This window comes from Dromiciops gliroides, chromosome 6 (assembly GCF_019393635.1).
Source record: "Dromiciops gliroides isolate mDroGli1 chromosome 6, mDroGli1.pri, whole genome shotgun sequence".
NCBI classification, from domain to species: Eukaryota; Metazoa; Chordata; class Mammalia; order Microbiotheria; family Microbiotheriidae; genus Dromiciops; species Dromiciops gliroides.
The window spans coordinates 248,724,094-248,740,492 of NC_057866.1; the positions used below are offsets into that span (position 1 = coordinate 248,724,094).

Consider the following 16,399-nt stretch of genomic DNA (forward strand, 5'->3'; position numbering starts at 1 on the left):
TTGAGCATCCCTGCTACTAGTATAGCTCATTGTGGCAAGGTTCTTTTTTAGGGGAGGGGGTTCATTCTTCCAGGCTTCTTTCTGATTTAGATTGTAGTTCATTGAGGGCCAGTATTGTCTTTTGCCTCTTTTTGTCAGAGTGAGGGACTCAGCCCCCATCATCCGGCTGGGTGCTGTATTGGTTCAGAGTCAGAGAGATCCTGGCTTCCCTTTGGTCTGGCTTTCTTCCCTGTTGATTCCTCTGCAAGATGCAGAAACTGAGACCCTGTGCTGTCCCTGGGGTCTGTTTGCATTAACCTTAATGATGTAGTCCTTTGTATTTCACCTGAGCTTGGTCACCTTTCATGTTGCTATCTGTATATGGTGTTGGCGTTATTGTATGTATTTGTTTGTTTCTGATTTATTTCTTCTGCACCACTTCTTTTTTTTTTCTCTTTTTTTTCTGCACCACTTCTTATGTGCATTCCCATCTTTTCACAGATTTTTCATATTCAGTATTTCTGTGGTTCTTCATTTAAATTGTAAAATTTGAATCTTAAAATTAAAATTGTAAAATTGTGAATCTTCATTTATTGTAATGGTTTTTTTCCCAGTAGTTTCCCCAGCCACTGAGTGCTTTTGTGTTTTAGTTGGAAGCAGTTATGAAAATGCCTTCTATGCCCCCAATTTTTCAGGATTCCATAATCTACAGAACTTCTTCACAGTATTTTTTTCCTGTATCACTTTTGCCAGTTCTATATCCACAACAACTCCACCATTGCCCCTTTCTCTCCACTTAATAGCCACCACCCTAGCTTGGGCTCTTATCACCTCTCCTCTGGATTATTGAAATAATTGAAACATTCAAATTGTTTTCCCTCTCTCTAGTCTCTGTAATCTGCCCTCCAGAAGACTGATAGTGTGATAATTCTAAAGCCGTGATCTGGCCATGTCAGGAGGTTACAATGGCTTCCTGTTGCCTCTGAGATCAAATATAAACAATTCTTTTTGGCATTTAAATCCCTTTTTGACTTGACTCCAACCTACCTTTCCATTCATTGGCGTTTCTCATATGGAGTAGTACATCTCTAAGACTTTGCACAGACTGCCCCAGATGTTTGGAACCTTCCCTTTGATGAGTCCTTAATTACTTGTAAATATCGACATACTTGTGCATGTCTCTGGATGGAACGTAAATGTGGGGATTGTTTCGCTTTTGTTTTTGTATCCCCTGATTCTTTTTTTTTTTTTTTTGGTGTTGTACAATGAGGGTTAAGTGACTTGCCCAGGGTCACACACACAGCTAGTAAGTGTTAAGTGTCTGAGACTGGATTTGAATTCAGGTCCTCTTGAATCCAGGGCCAGTGCTTTATCCACTATAGTGCCACCTAGCTGCCCCATGTCTCCTGATTTTAACTACAGGAGATCAACAAATGGTGTAGTGTTTTGCAAATTTGGCATTGCTTGGAGATTCTGCCCCATTTTACATGCATGCTCCAAAAAGGAGCATGCATCTCCCTTATTCCAGGTGGGCCCTCATGATGCCTCAACTGTTTTTTCCTCTAAATAGTCCTTTGAGGTTGGTGGTGTTTTCTCCATTTTGCAGAAAAAAGAAATGGAAACTCCAAGAGATTAGGTGATTTGTGCGAGCTCAGGCCTCAGGGAAGGCCTTCTGATCCCAGCTGTGGTGTATGCTGCTCCCTGTACTGAGGGGCCCCCACAACCCTCAGTAAGAGACTGAGGTAGAAAGGTTAGAAGATGATAGATTGAGAGCTGGATAGGACCATAGAAGTCCACCCTCCTTTTTTTTTTTTTTAATACATGAAGAAACCAATTTAGAGAAGTTAAATGAATTGTTCAAGGTAACCTAGTTAATGATTGTCAAAGCTGTGAATTGAACCTAGGGCCTCTGACTTGAAATTGATTATTTTTTCTCCCACCAAGCTACCTTGTCTCTCAAGGGGCTGTAGAATGGATTGCTGGTATTAGCAAATCTATCCCCCACCCCCACCCCCCTGTGGATACAGGAAGACAGAATATATTTATCAGTGAAAGCAAAAGGCTGTAGCCCTATTGATCCCCCAAACCTTATTATTTCTTTTGTTTTTTTGTTTGTTTTTTTTTGGTGGGGCAGTGAGGGTTAAGTGACTTGTCCAGGGTCACACAGCTAGTAAGTGTCAAGTGTCTGAGGCCGGATTTGAACTCAGGTCCTCCTGAATCCAGGGCTGGTGCTTTATCTACTGCACCACCTAGCTGCCCAAACTTATTATTTCTTCAGGAGAATAGAGGATTTAATTGCAGCCATTTCTTATAGTCTGATGCCAGGCCAGTTACTACTGTCTGTTATTTCCTATTAGATAAAATCCTAGAACTAAATATAATTACTTGCTTTTAATTATATAAATGGCAGTCATATATATATGTGTGTATATATATATACACACATATATATGCATGCATACATACATCACAGACACACACACACACACACACACACACACACACATATATATATGGTCACTTAACGTTTAAAAAATTTTTTTTTTTAAGTGAGTCAGTTGGGGTTAAGTGACTTGCCCAGGGTCACACAGCTAGTAAGTGTTAAGTGTCTAAGGCCGAATTTGAACTCACGCACTGCACCACCTAGCTGCCCCCTTTTTTTTAATTTAAAAAATTTTTTTATTTTAAAAAGTTTACTCTGCCACTAAATTTTTTGTGTGTGTGTGTAAAAATCTGTCAAGTTCCACGTCTAAATTTGAAATTGGATCTTACAAAGACTAAAAACCAGAAGAGGAGTCTCAGTGATTGTTCTCTTTGGTGGTGATGGTCACCAGCTGCTTTGCGGCCTTGGCGATGTCATGCGTGCACTGAATGACCTGCTGGGTGACCAGCTGGATGTCCGCAGGGCAGCAGGACTCCCCTGGCAGGGTCTTCTTGCACTCAGACTGGAGTCTGTAGGCACCAGATGTCAGGAGGCACAGCGAAGTCCTCACCATATCAGATTTGGGTTTTTTGGGGAAGAGGGCTGCCATTTCAGTCATGACCACATGTATCCTCTCTGAGCATGAAATATAGCTGTCATGCTTATTTTCCTGGGCAGCTCGCAAGAGCTCCTGGATGTTCTTGGTGATCTGTTCAGTTTTTCGAATGAGGTCTTCTGTGCTCGGGAGGGTGAAACTCGACACACTGTGTGGGTCTCCAACCTTGGGAATGGTTCCCTCCGAGGGCCAGATGACACTCCACTGTCTGGCCTTTCTGCTGGATCCTGTGTCATCCAGCTCTGAGTCGGGGGTGGTGTTGTCGTAGTCGCTCTCTGCCATGTTGTTCTGCTTCTCTAACTTGGAGGCTTGTGGGGGGAAAGACTGTAGTCTGGCCACACTCTCTTCTGGGTAGGCAACTTCCCCCAGGGGGAGGTAGGGTTTCTGACCGGATCCCATCTCGTACATGGACTTGTCAGACGGACCCGTCCCTATCCAAGAATTCATGGATGTCAAAAATGCGCTGGTGGCTTCTGAGGCAAAGATCCAGCAGCTCACGAAGGTGAATAACAGCCTGAGTGACTAGCTGAGCGTGATGCAGAAAAAGCTTTTGACCCTCCAGAGTGAGAATTCGACCCTCAGGAGGCAGGCCACCACCCACCTCTGTCAGGTGCCACCTGGCTCTGAGTACCCAGACCCCTCCAGCCCTTCCTCCTTAAAGCAGTGTCCATCTGCCCGGGGCAGCAGACCCATGTCCATCGTCACTTATGTTTTGAAGGGGTATAGTAAGTTGGTTCACTGAAAATAGGTCTCTTCCACTGAAGTGAAATTTTATTTTATCTTATTTTTGGTACTTTTAATTGGTGGCTTTTGATGAGATTGTGATCTTATTGGTGACCTAACTTTCTCTTTTCATTATAGAGAAAGACTGCAAAATGTCAGCAGTTGAGATTCAAGTCATAACCCCACTGTCACAAACAAACAGCAATGGCCCAGCGGAGGGTACCTCAGAAACTCTTGAAGGAGCAAAGAGACAACCCGATGCCGTGTTGAGTTTTCATAACATCTGCTATCAGGTTCGAGTGAAGACTGGCTTCATAGGTTGTCGGAAGGTCATTAAGAAGGAAATACTCAAGAATTTAAAGTAAGTCCATGAATCTTGTTTAGGGGTCACTGGTCACCTAGTTCTTCCTTGCTGTTCCTTGAACATAACACTCCTGAATTTGGCCATATCCTGTAATTGATTCCCATGTCTATGTCTGTTTTTCCTGATCTCCATTCTCTGGTCTCTTTCAAATCTCAGGTAAACTCTTACCTTAAGCAAGAACTGTTTCCTGGGCCTCCTTAAATCTCAGTGCCTTCCTTCTGAGGTGATCTCCCAGTTTATTACATACATACCTACACATAAATAAATGTGTATGGATGCATATATACACACATATGTACATAAACATATATATCTCTTATTAATACATAGTTGTTTGCATCTTTTTTCCCCTATTAGACTGTAAGCTTTATGGGCTCAGGCACTTTTTTTTTAACCCTTTCTTTCTATCTTGAGAATTTTATAGTAGGAATTTAATAACTGCATGCTGACTGATTAACTTTTTTTTTTAAAGTGAGGCAGTTGGGGTTAAGTGACTTGCCCAGGGTCACACAGCTAGTAAGTGTTAAGTGTCTTAGGCTGGATCTGAACTCAGGTCCTCCTGACTCCAGGGCCAGTGCTCTACCCACTGCGCCATCTAGCTGCCCCTGACTGATTAACATTTGAACCAACCTTCATAAATGACTAGTAACATTTATTAAGAGCCAGGTAACTGGTAGTGTGCCAATCAAAAACTCTGTCCTCAAGGGGTTTGTATTCTAATGGGTGAGACAGCATGTAAAATAATCGGTGGTAATATCTGAGGAGAAGACATTAGCACCCGTGGAGACCAGGAAAAGTCCTTCAGAAGGTGGGATTGGAGCTGAGCCTGGACAGAAGCCAGACAACCTCACGAGCAGAAGGGAAGAGACCATTTTGTGGGGCCAGTCCAAGGTGAAATGAGAAATGAGGAACTAAAGAAATTGGAGGAAGGAGTGAAGTGTTAGTGGTGCTCTCCTTATTGAGCAGTTTTTAAATATGTGTTTTATATGCACACAGAAAATGGCAAAGGGAGGGTGGGGTTGGTTTTCTGCATAGTTCTGACATAATAGGACTGGAAAAATTAAAGAATCTAGTTGATTCCCTGTCAGTGATTGATGGCAGAGGCTAGGCTTGCTCATACCTGCTTTGTCGTGCCAACATGTAATATTATGTTCAAGGGGAGACATTATTCTTTCTTAAACATGAGGGAAACAGCTTTGCATAGAGCTCCAAAGAGCCGGAGGGCTGATAGAAGTGACTAGTCTTCACTAGTCCCGGTGAGATGGGCCTGTACTGGGTGGCAGAATTGGGAGGAAAGATGAGAGAGGTATGGTGGTGGTAGACTTGATAATATTGGATACCTCATTCCATCCTAGTAATGTTTACAAAACTCAGCTGAGATAATGAATGTAGAATACTGCAAATCTCTGTAATGATTTTATTTCCTGAGCCATCTTCTGCCCTCCTGTTGATCCCAAGAAATGTTTTTATATTGAGGTGGAGGGGAGGGATGTGCTGGTAAATATTCAATAACTGAGCTTTTAAGAGAAAAAATATGCACAAACTTAAGTTTAATTTGCAAAGAGGAGCCACCTGTTGCATTGGTGTTGACTTTTTTTTTTCCTATCCAGGAGCTCCACAGAAAAGCTATTTTAATTTTAAAAATTAATTTTGTGGTTTTTTTTTTAAAGAATACAGTGACATCTGGGGGCAGCTAGCCCTGGATTCAGGAGGACCTGAATTCAAGTACAGCCTCAGACACTTGACATTTACTAGCTGTGTGACCCTGGGCAAGTCACTTAACCCTCATTGCCCTGCAAAAAAAGAGAGAGAGAGAGAGAGAGAGAGAGAGAGAGAGAGAGAATGCAGTGACATCAAGGAAAGGGGCTTTACTCACATCTGTACTAACTCAGAGTAGATACATACTTCAAAAACTTGAGAGAATTTTTCAGGTTTTCTTAAAAATAATTTTTCATTAGTGTTTTAAGTACAACTTAAAAAAAGTGAACGGAATAATTTTTTTTATAATGAACCAGTGTTTTTTTAATAATGAACCATTGTTTATGTTCTGTCTTATAGTGGGATCATGAAGCCGGGCCTCAATGCCATTTTAGGACCCACAGGTGGTGGCAAATCTTCGTGAGTATTGAATTAGCAGAGGACACATTTTTCTATGAGAATAAATTTTTTTATTTAAAAATTTTTTTTGAGAGTAATTATGTTAATGTTGTAAAACACATTAAAATTTTCTTCCCCAATCCTTAAGTATTAATTTAATATCCATGCTGGGCTCAGTACTGTGTTCATATTCTTGGAAATATTGATTAGTTCATAATCTAGTTGGAGTAGAGAAAACTAATGCATTTGAAGCAATAGCAACTGATGTTGACTTCTTATTTGAGAAACTTAGAAACAAAAGAAAAGAAAGAAGCTGAATGAGCACTAAGTATCAGTTAAGTTCATCGGAAAACAATTCTAGGCTGTAGGGCAAGTTTGTTAATACAGGTATTGTGGATGATAGAGTGTAGATAGTTCCATACTTAGAGTTCTGATCTGGTATATATATATATATGGATTAAGTATGGAGGCCAGCCGTGCATGAACTGATGCAAAGTGAAATGAGCAGAACCAGGAGAACATTGTATATGGTAATGGCAATATTGTTTAGTGATCTACTGTGAATAGCTTAGCTATTCTTAGCAATACAATGATCCAAGACAGTTCTGAAGGACTTATGATAAAGGGTGCAGTCCATCTCCAGAGAAAGAACTGGTGGACCTTGAATGCAGATTGAAGATACTTTTTTTTAACTTTATTTTTCTTGTTTTCTTTCTTTCTTTTTAGTCTGTATTTTCTTTCACAGCATTTCTTACACAGAATATGTTTTGCCTTGTCAATGAGGGGAGAAGATAGGGAGGAGAGAATTTGGAACTCAAATTTGAAAAAAAGAATGCTAAAATTGTTTTTACATGTAATTGGGAAAAATTAAAAATAAACACGTTGAAGTACCACCTCACTTATCAGCTTGGCTAACATGATATAAAAAGAAAATAACAAATTCTGGAGGGGATGTGGGGAAAAAAAGTAGAATGGTGATCCAGCTCCAGGGTTTGGTTTATTAATAGTTGTATTACCTTTCTCGTGGGTGGTTGAGAGGAAAATTCTCTGTAAATTTTAAATAAATGTGAATTATTATTACTTCACAAATTATCTGATAATTAACTAGATCTCAATTCTGGTTGAAGGTTTTTAGTCATTATAGGGAATAGGGTGATCTTAACCTTTTTTGTATCATAAACCCTTCTCTCAGTCTAATGAAGCCTGTGGACTCTTTTTCAAGATGTTTGTTGCCTACATTCATAATTGAGGGAAATGCTAAATTTTAGAGGTTAGTGGAAATAAATGTGTAAAATGGATTCCCCATTCCAAGTTTACAGACCTCCCTAGAATCTACCCATGGACCTTGGGAGTTGTATGGACTCCAGGTTAAGAAAATCTGGTATTGTCACCTATAGATATTTTGTGATGTTTTTTTGAACCCTTTAACTTATCCCTCTCACAAATGGGAGTTTTCTAATGTGTAGTTATTTATCTGAAAAATATTGGGAAAGCGGCTTCCTCTTAATCTTTCCTGAAATTAGGGCTATGCCAGATCTTTATACCTTACAAATTAAAAAATGGTAAAAATCAGGGCTTGATTTATTGCTTTGTTTATTGTCTAGATTTAAGAAAATAAGAAAAAATTTCTTTATTTAAAAAATTCTTTTCTTTTAAAATTGAATGCTGAATTCTTTTCCTCCATCCTACCCCTCCCCTACCCACTGAAAAGGCAAGAATACGTACACATGGGAGATCGTGCAAAACATTTCCATGTTAACCATATTGCAAAAAACATAAATAAATAAAGTGAGAAATTATACTTTAGTTTACATTTGAATGCATCAGTTTTCACTCTGGATGTAGATGTCATTTTTCATCATGAGTCCTTTGGAATTGTCTGGGATCATCATATTGATCTGAGTAGCCAAGTCTTTCACCATTCATTGATCATGGTTACAACATTGCTGTTATTCTGCACGATGACCTCTTGGTTCTTCTCCCTTCAGTTTGCATCAGTTCATATAGGTCTTTTCATGTTTGTTTGTTTTTTATAAAACCACTCCCCACCTTATACTTTCTTATAGCACACTCCATCACAATCATAAGCCACAACTTATTCTGCCATTATCAAGTTGATGGAACATCCCTTCAATTTCTAATTCTTTGCCACCACAAAAAAGGACTGCTATAATTTTTTTTGGTATGTATAGGTCCTTTTCCTTTTCCTTTGGTCTCTTTGTATCTAGTAGTGATAATGCTGGGTCCGAGAGTATGCGCAGATTTATAGCCCCTTTTTTTTTTTTTTTTTTTTTTTTTTTTTTTTAGTGAGGCAATTGGGGTTAAGTGACTTACCCACACAGCTAGTAAGTGTTAAGTGTCTGATGCCAGATTTGAACTCAGGTCCTCCTGAATTCAGGGCCAGTGCTCTATCCACTGTGCCACCTAGCTACCCCATTTGTCATTTCTAATAGGTGTGAGGTGGTACCTCACAGTTGTTCTAATTTGCATTTCTCAAATCAATAGTGATTGTCTTTTTATTTTATCCTTCCTCAAAAGTCTATTTTGCTTTCTTACCGCTGCCTCCCTTAATCTGCCCTCTTTTTTACCATTCCCTTTCCTCCTCTATTTCCCTCTTGGGTGAGATACATTTTTGTACCCACTTCTGTGTACATGTGTGTATACATTCCCATTCTTCCCTCTTTGAAACAATTCCAGTGAGGTTCAAGCATTCCTTGCCACCCCACACCCCAATTTCCCCTCTTCTGTAAAAGCTCTTCCTTGTGTTCCTTTCTTAGGTGAGATAGTTTCCCCATTCTACCTCTCTATTCCCCATTCTCTCAGTACATCCCTCTTTCTCACCCCTTCATTTTTTTTTTTTTTTTTGAGATCATCCCAACATAATTGACTCATGTCCCTGCCTCAGCCTATGTGGACTGCTTCTACCTGCCTTGATAATGATCCAAGAACTTTATCATTATTCCCATATGTGAATATAAACAGTTTGACTTTGAGTCTCCTATAATTTCTCTTTCATTTTTACTTTTTAATGCTTCTTTTGAGTCCTGTGTTTGAATGTCAGATTGTCTGTTTGGCTGTGGTCCTTTTATCAGGAATTCTTTGAAGTCCCCTGTTTCATTTAATATCCATTTTTTTTTTCTGCTTTAAGGTGGGAAGGTTATTTTTGGTCGTATTCCTGGCTCCTTTGCTTTCTATAATGTCATGCTCTAAGCCCTCTGCTTCTTTAATGTGTAAGCTGTTAAATCTTGTGTTATCCTGACTGGGACTCCATAATATTTGAACTATTTCTTTCTGCCCGTTTGCACTATTTTTTCCTTGACCTGGTAGCTCTGGGATTTGACTCTAATATTTCTGTGAGCTTTTATTTTGGGATCTCTTTCAAATGGTAATTGGTGGGTTATTTCAATTTCTATTTTACCCTTTTGTTCTAGGATATCAGGGAATTTGTTTTATAATTTCTTGAAATATGTTTAGGGTATTTTAAAGATCATGGCTTTCAGGTAGTCTAATAATTTTTAAATGTTCTCCCCCTAATCTTTTTTTTTTTTTTTTGAGTCAGTTGGAATTAAGTGACTTGCCCAGGGTCACACAGCTACTAAGTGTCAAGTGTCTGGGCTCAGATTTGAACTCAGGTCATCTTAACTCCAGGGCTGGTGTTCTATCCACTGTGCCACCTAGCTGCCCCCATTCTCAAGCTATTTTCCAGGTCAGTTGTTGTTCTGATGAGATAGTTCACATTTTCTTCAATTTTTTCATCCTCTTAACTTTGTTTTGTTGTTTCTGGATATCTCATGGAATCAGCTTCCAGCCACCCAATTATGATTTTTAAGGAATTATTTTCTTCAGAGAGTTTTAAAAATAATTTTTTTTTTTGGTGAGGCAATTAGGGTTAAGTGACTTGCCCAGGGTCACACAGCTAGTAAGTGTTAAGTGTCTGAGGTTGGATTTGAACTCAGGTCCTCCTGAATCCAGGGCCGGTGCTTTGTCCACTGCGCCATCTAGCTGCCCCTAAAAATAAAAATAAAAAAAATAATAATAATAAATATTTTTATTTAAAGTTTTGAGTTCCAAATTCTTTCCCTCCTTCCCCTCCCCCTCCCTGAGCCAGTAAGCAATCAGATATACATTTTACACGTGCAATTATGTAAAACATTACCAGATTAGTCATTTGGTATAAGAAAATTTGAAGAAAAGAAAAAATGAAAGAAAGTGAAAAACAGCTTACTATTTTTCATTCAGTCTGTGTTGAATCACTATCAGTTCTTTCTTTGGAGGTGGATATTATACTTCATCATTAGTCCTTTGAGATTGTCTTGGATCATTGTATTGCTGAGAATAGTTAAATCATTCACAGTTCTTCATCAAATAATATTGCTGTCACTATACACAATGTTCTCTTGGTTCTGCTCACTTTACACCATTTCATATAAGTCTTTCTAGGCCTTTCTGAAATCCTCCTGCTTGTCATTTCTTATAGCACAATAATATTCCATTACCATCATATACCACAGCTTGTTCAGCCATTCCCCAACTGATTGGCATCCCTTTGATTTCCAATTCTTAACCAGCACAAAAAGAGCTGCTATAAATATTTTTGTAAAAATAGGTCTTTTTCTCTTTTGGGGGATGTCTTTGGGACATAAACCTAACAGTGGTATTGCTGGATCAAAGGGTATGCAGTTTTATAGCCCTTTGGGCATGGTTTCAAATTGCTCTCCAGAATGTTTGGATCTTTTCATAACTCCACCAAACAGTGGATTAGTTTCCCAGTTTTTCCACATCCCCTCCAACATCTTCCTTTTTTTGTTATATTTGCTACTCTGATAGGTGTGAGGTGGCACCTCAGAATTGTTTTAATTTGCATGTCTCTGATCAATAGTGATCTGGAGCATTTTTTCATATGGCAATAGATAGCTTTGATTTCTTTGTCTGAAACCTGTCTGTTCATATCCTTTGACCATTTAACAGTTGGGAAATGACTTGTAATTTTATAAATTTGACTCAGTTCCTATGTATTTGAGAAATGAGGACTTTACCTGAGATAACTTGTTTCAAAAATTCTTTCCCAGTTTTCTGCTTTCCTTATAATCTTGGTTACATTAGTTTTATTTGTGCAAAAGCTTTTTAATTTTATATAATCAAAATTATCTATTTTACATTTTATAATGCTCTCTATATCTTCTTTGGTCCTAAATTCTATCTCTGTCCATAAATCTGACAGATAAACTAGGCCATGCTCTTTTAATTTCTCATGGTATTACCTTTTATGTGTAAATCATGTACCCATTTTGACCTTATTTTAGTATACAGTGTGAGATGTTGGTCTACACCTAGTTTCTGCCATACTGTTTTACATTTTTCCCAACAGCTTATGTCAAATAATGAGTTTTTGTTCTAAAATCTTGGATCTTTGGGTTTGTCATATAGTAGATTACTCATTTACTATAGTGTAATATGGGCCTATTCTGTTCCACTGACCTACCTCTCTATTTCTTAGCCAGTACCAGATTATTTTGATAATTACTACTTTATAATACAGTTTGAAATCTGGTACTGCTAGACCACCTTCTTTTTTTTTTTCATTGATTCTGGTGATGTCCTTGAGCTTTTGTTCTTCCAGATTAATTTTGTTATTATTTTTTCTAGATGTATAAAATATTTTTTGATAGCTTGATTGGTATGGCATTAAATAAATAAATAAATTAGATTTCCGTGAGCTATTATACCTTTTTTTTTGTCTATTTGGACAATTCTGCTTAAGAAGCTCTTTTCTTTAGTGATTTGTGTGTGTGTGTGTGTGTGTGTGTGTGTGTGTGTTTCTTTTACCATTGGACCAAGTGTTATTTTCTTCAGTCTTTTTTGGTCCTCTTTTACCAAGTTGTTAATTTCCTTTTAATAATTTTCTTTCATCACTTTCATTTCTTTCTTCTATTTTTCTGTATCCCTCTGATCTCTTTTTTTTAAGTCTTCCAGGAATTCTTTTTAGGCTTTTGTGCTTCTGAAATATACTGCTGATGGAAACTCCCAACCTTCAAACAAGGATGAGAAGGGAAGCAGGAAGAAATTGTTTATCATAGTGACATGATTCAGCCTTAGGAGGTATTGCAGAGTTGTATTAATTTAAATAGAAATGAAGTTGAGGAAATAAATGTAACAGACATTTCTACATTCTTTTTGTTAGTTTCCAGTGGTGTTTAACTTTGGGATTATTGACCAACTGATTTTTCTTACTTAATCTAGATTTATATGTAGAACATCAGATTTGTGTTTAAGTTTTGTAAAGAAAAAAAAAGGTTTTCCTATAAGGATTGAGCATGCCATTTTTTTCTTACAGATTGTTAGATGTCTTAGCTGCTAGGAAAGACCCCCGTGGACTATCTGGACATGTTTTAATAAATGGGGCTCCTCAGCCTCCTGACTTCAAATGTAATTCAGGCTATGTTGTGCAGGTAAGTCATGGTAAAGGCAATACTTTTTGTAAAGATCCCCATGGACTATCTGGACATGTTTTAATAAATGGGGCTCCCCAGCCTCCTGACTTCAAATGTAATTCAGGCTATGTTTATGTAAATTAATTACCTAAAAGAGCCTAAACACCACCTTAGTCAATCAACAGCTCACCCGCCGACTTGTTGAGTGGAGAGAAGTTTAGAATATAAACTTGTTTGCAAAATCTTACAAAGGACAATGGAATATTTTGAGAAGTGTTATTTCACAAAGCAGAGAGAAGTGGGAGAGGGTGAAGCTACTTTAATGGAGTCTTGGCATAAGATTCAAATAAGCAAAATAATCCCAAGGCCATTTCAGGATTAAAATGGAAGGAAGGGGGGCAGCTAGGTGGCGCAGTGGATAAAGCACTGGCCTTGGATTCAGGAGTACCTGAGTTCAAATCCGGCCTCAGACACTTAACACTTACTAGCTGTGTGACCCTGGGCGAGTCACTTAACCCCAATTGCCTCACCAAAAAAAAAAAAAAATGGCAAGACTTGATAATTGCTTGGATATGTGGGATGACAGAGAGTGAAGAGTTGAGGATGCGACCTAGCTTGTGAGCCTGGGTGATTGGGAGGTTGGTAGTGGCAGCCTCAACAATGGAGAAGAGGAGACAGTTTGAGACATAGGGAGTTTAAAATGTCAACAGTACAGCTAGTGTAAGATGTCTGATAGTTGGAGATGTGAGACTTGGGGTTGGGACAGGATATCGCTGACCAAATAGACGAGAATAGGAAGAGGGGAGGGTTTGGGGAGGAATTATTTAAGTTTTGGACATGGCGAGTATCAGATGTTAACTGGAAGTCTAGTTTGAGATTAATAGGCAGTTGGGAATGTGAGAAAGAAGTTTGAGAGAGGATATGTCTGGACAAGTAGATTTGAAAGCCATCTGTGTAGTTGGATCCAGAGGAGCTGATGAGAAAGATCGCCAAGTGAAATAGAAGGGAAAAGGCCTCTGAACAGGAAGTCTTGGTTTTATTTTTATCTCCCATGTATCCCCCCCCAATGATAATCACCAATCCATTGAACAATCAGATAAGGAATTCCATGTTGTTGTTTTTCTTTTTTTTTTTTTCTTTTTTAAAATTTTTTTTTAGTGAGGCAGTTGGGGTTAAGTGACTTGCCCAGGGTCACACAGCTAGTAAGTGTTAAGTGTCTGAGGCTGGATTTGAACTCAGGTACTCCTGACTCCAGGGCCAGTGCTCTATCCACTGCGCCACCTAGCTGCCCCTTGTTGTTTTTCTATTAAATAAATTGCTTATTTGGGGAATAAAAGACTTAATAAAAAGTGGTGGTACTAGAGTATATTACTACATGTGACTACAATATATAGAGTACAGTGTCTTGTTTAGCATCTGAGTACTATAGGTGTTTATAAATGTTAAATCCATTTTGGACTGTGGGAGGTTTTAATTACTTATGGAGTTGAGGGAAGTAAAACCCTGATATTCATTTTAAATCTCACTTTTTCTTATAAGGATGATGTTGTGATGGGCACTCTCACAGTAAGAGAAAATTTACAGTTCTCAGCAGCACTTCGACTTCCAACCAGCATGAAGAACCGTGAAAAGAATGAACGAATTAACAGGATTATCAAGGAGCTAGGTTTGGAGAAAGTCGCAGATTCCAAGGTAATGGGTAATTGCAGAACAATCAATACCGAATATTACGTGATCTATAGCGTTACATTCTTTTTATCCTGAAGTTTTATGACATAATCTGTATCATTTTCACACATGATTTATTTTAGTCCATAAAAGGGCTAGTTATTCCATAATATTAAAATTTTAATTAACCTATATTGCTATAATTATAGTGCTTATAATTCACATTTATATAATACTTTAACATTTGCCAAATGTTTTCCCTTATATCAACCTTGGCATGTAGGTGGAAAACATTTATCCTCGTTTTTCAAATAAGAAAACCAGAGTCCAGAGAGGTTAAATAATGATAATTATAGTTAATGTTTATGTAATGCTCACTACGTGCCAATCACTATGCTAAATGATTTACAAATATTATCTCATTTCATCCTCATAATAGCCCTGGAAGGAAGGTGCTATTATTATCCCCATTTTTCAGATGAAGAAACTGAGGCAAACAGAGGTTAAGTGACATGCCCAGAGCCACACAGCTTGGCATGCTAAAGACTAGGATTTGCTAGTCCCCCTTATTTAAAAACACAGTGTTCTTCTTACTATACTGCACTTTCTTTTTTATCAATAAATATTCAACATTGGAGGTATGAAAGAGGCAATGTCTAAAGTGTTTACTCTTATGTATATTCATTTCTTTTATGGAGGGGAGAGCTGACCAGGGTCGAGAGGTCTACTTTTTGTCATGGAACTGCAGTTCGTAAATCCCATATCATTTAAAAAATATATATATATATATTGTTTTTCTCATCCTCCAGTCAATTTTGCTTACTTTGTTCCTTTTCTCTTTCCATTATTGATGTCTTCTCAGACATATCTTATGTGATAGGAAAAATAGAAAAGATTACTCAACTGCTCTAGGGGACAGATGAATGGACAAGAAACCTGTCATATTGTCTTTGTTTGGTCTCCCATGGTCCCTGACATTCAAAAGATTAAATCCAGTCAGCTTTTTTGTATGTAGTTTTTATATTATCCAGGCACTACACTTTATAAACCTTAAAACCTTTTGCAATATAAAGTCTCATGGTTATAATTATTTGTTGTTGTGGTTGTTGGCTGTTGCCAAAGCTCTCTTCCTTTTGACTATTTTATTACTTCTAAGTAGAAGATTGATGTCAAAATACAGCAAGCTTTTCACCATGCTAAATCTCCACGAGATGAGTCAGTTACTGTTGAGTTTCATTGAAGAGATTAAAATGAAGTTTATTGAATAGGAGAGTGACTTGTTCTGTTCTAAGTTTTAGTTAAATCTCTTTGGCAGCTGTGTGGGAGAAGGATTGGTAAGGAGAGAGAATTGAATCAGAGAGATCAGCCTTTGCAGTAATCCAGGCCAGAGGTGATAAGGGCCTGTACTAGGCTGTGTGAAGATAGAGAAGAGAAAGATGGAAATGACTGCAGGGGTAGAAATGACAAGATTTGGCAGCCAACTGGATGTGGGATGAGGAAGAGTGAGCCATAACAGGTGATAGTGAGGTGACTTGAAGATTGGTGGTGGTTATAGGGAAATTTGGAAGAAAGATGAGTTCGTTGGGAAGAGTGAGATCTTTAATTACAAATCATAGTATATTCGTGTCTACTCATCCTGAGAAACTGTCCCACCCCTAATGAAAAGAGGCAAGGGCAAGTCTCTTACTCATCAGCTACCGTCCTAGGTACAGAGCCCATCTATCAAAGAGGTACCAAAGAGCCATGGGATTAACTGAGGGGCAGGGGATACAGGAGAATTTTCCTAATGGTACCTGTAACAGCGGAGTAGCTGTTAGCTGCCCTTAGCTGCCAAGCCTCATTTTTCTCTCCATCCTTCTCTCTAGGTAAGAAGTGGTTAGAAGTCTGCATAGCAGACAAACCCCATGATTGACTCTCACAGGGAGGGTGGGGACGTGACCCATCTTCCATTTGGTTTGTTCTTGGGAGCAGGCACAGCCCCCAACTCTGGAGTCCTCTGAGCTAGACCAGGGCTTCTAAAAGTTTTTCTACTCCTGACCACCTTTTTTTTTTTTTTTTTTTTTTGGTGAGGCAATTGGGGTTAAGTGACTTGCCCAGGG

General features: G+C 38.4%; 1 protein-coding gene across 5 annotated transcripts in view; it reads left to right on the forward strand.

The window, feature by feature from the left end:
- The window catches only part of ABCG2 (ATP binding cassette subfamily G member 2 (Junior blood group)), a 64,789-nt gene that overhangs the window by 22,393 nt on the left and 25,997 nt on the right, over positions 1-16,399 (forward strand). For 2 of the 5 annotated variants that reach the window (XM_043971479.1, XM_043971478.1), the window contains 4 exons: positions 3,879-4,101; positions 6,163-6,222; positions 12,536-12,650; positions 14,172-14,324. In XM_043971479.1, the coding sequence (XP_043827414.1) occupies positions 3,893-4,101; positions 6,163-6,222; positions 12,536-12,650; positions 14,172-14,324 (537 nt within the window). In that variant the 5' untranslated portion in view covers positions 3,879-3,892. Of the gene's footprint in view, positions 1-2,138; positions 2,150-2,553; positions 2,574-3,878; positions 4,102-6,162; positions 6,223-12,187; positions 12,301-12,535; positions 12,651-14,171; positions 14,325-16,399 lie in introns of those variants that run through there. The other 3 variants (XM_043971482.1, XM_043971481.1, XM_043971483.1) reach the window with 3 other exon arrangements.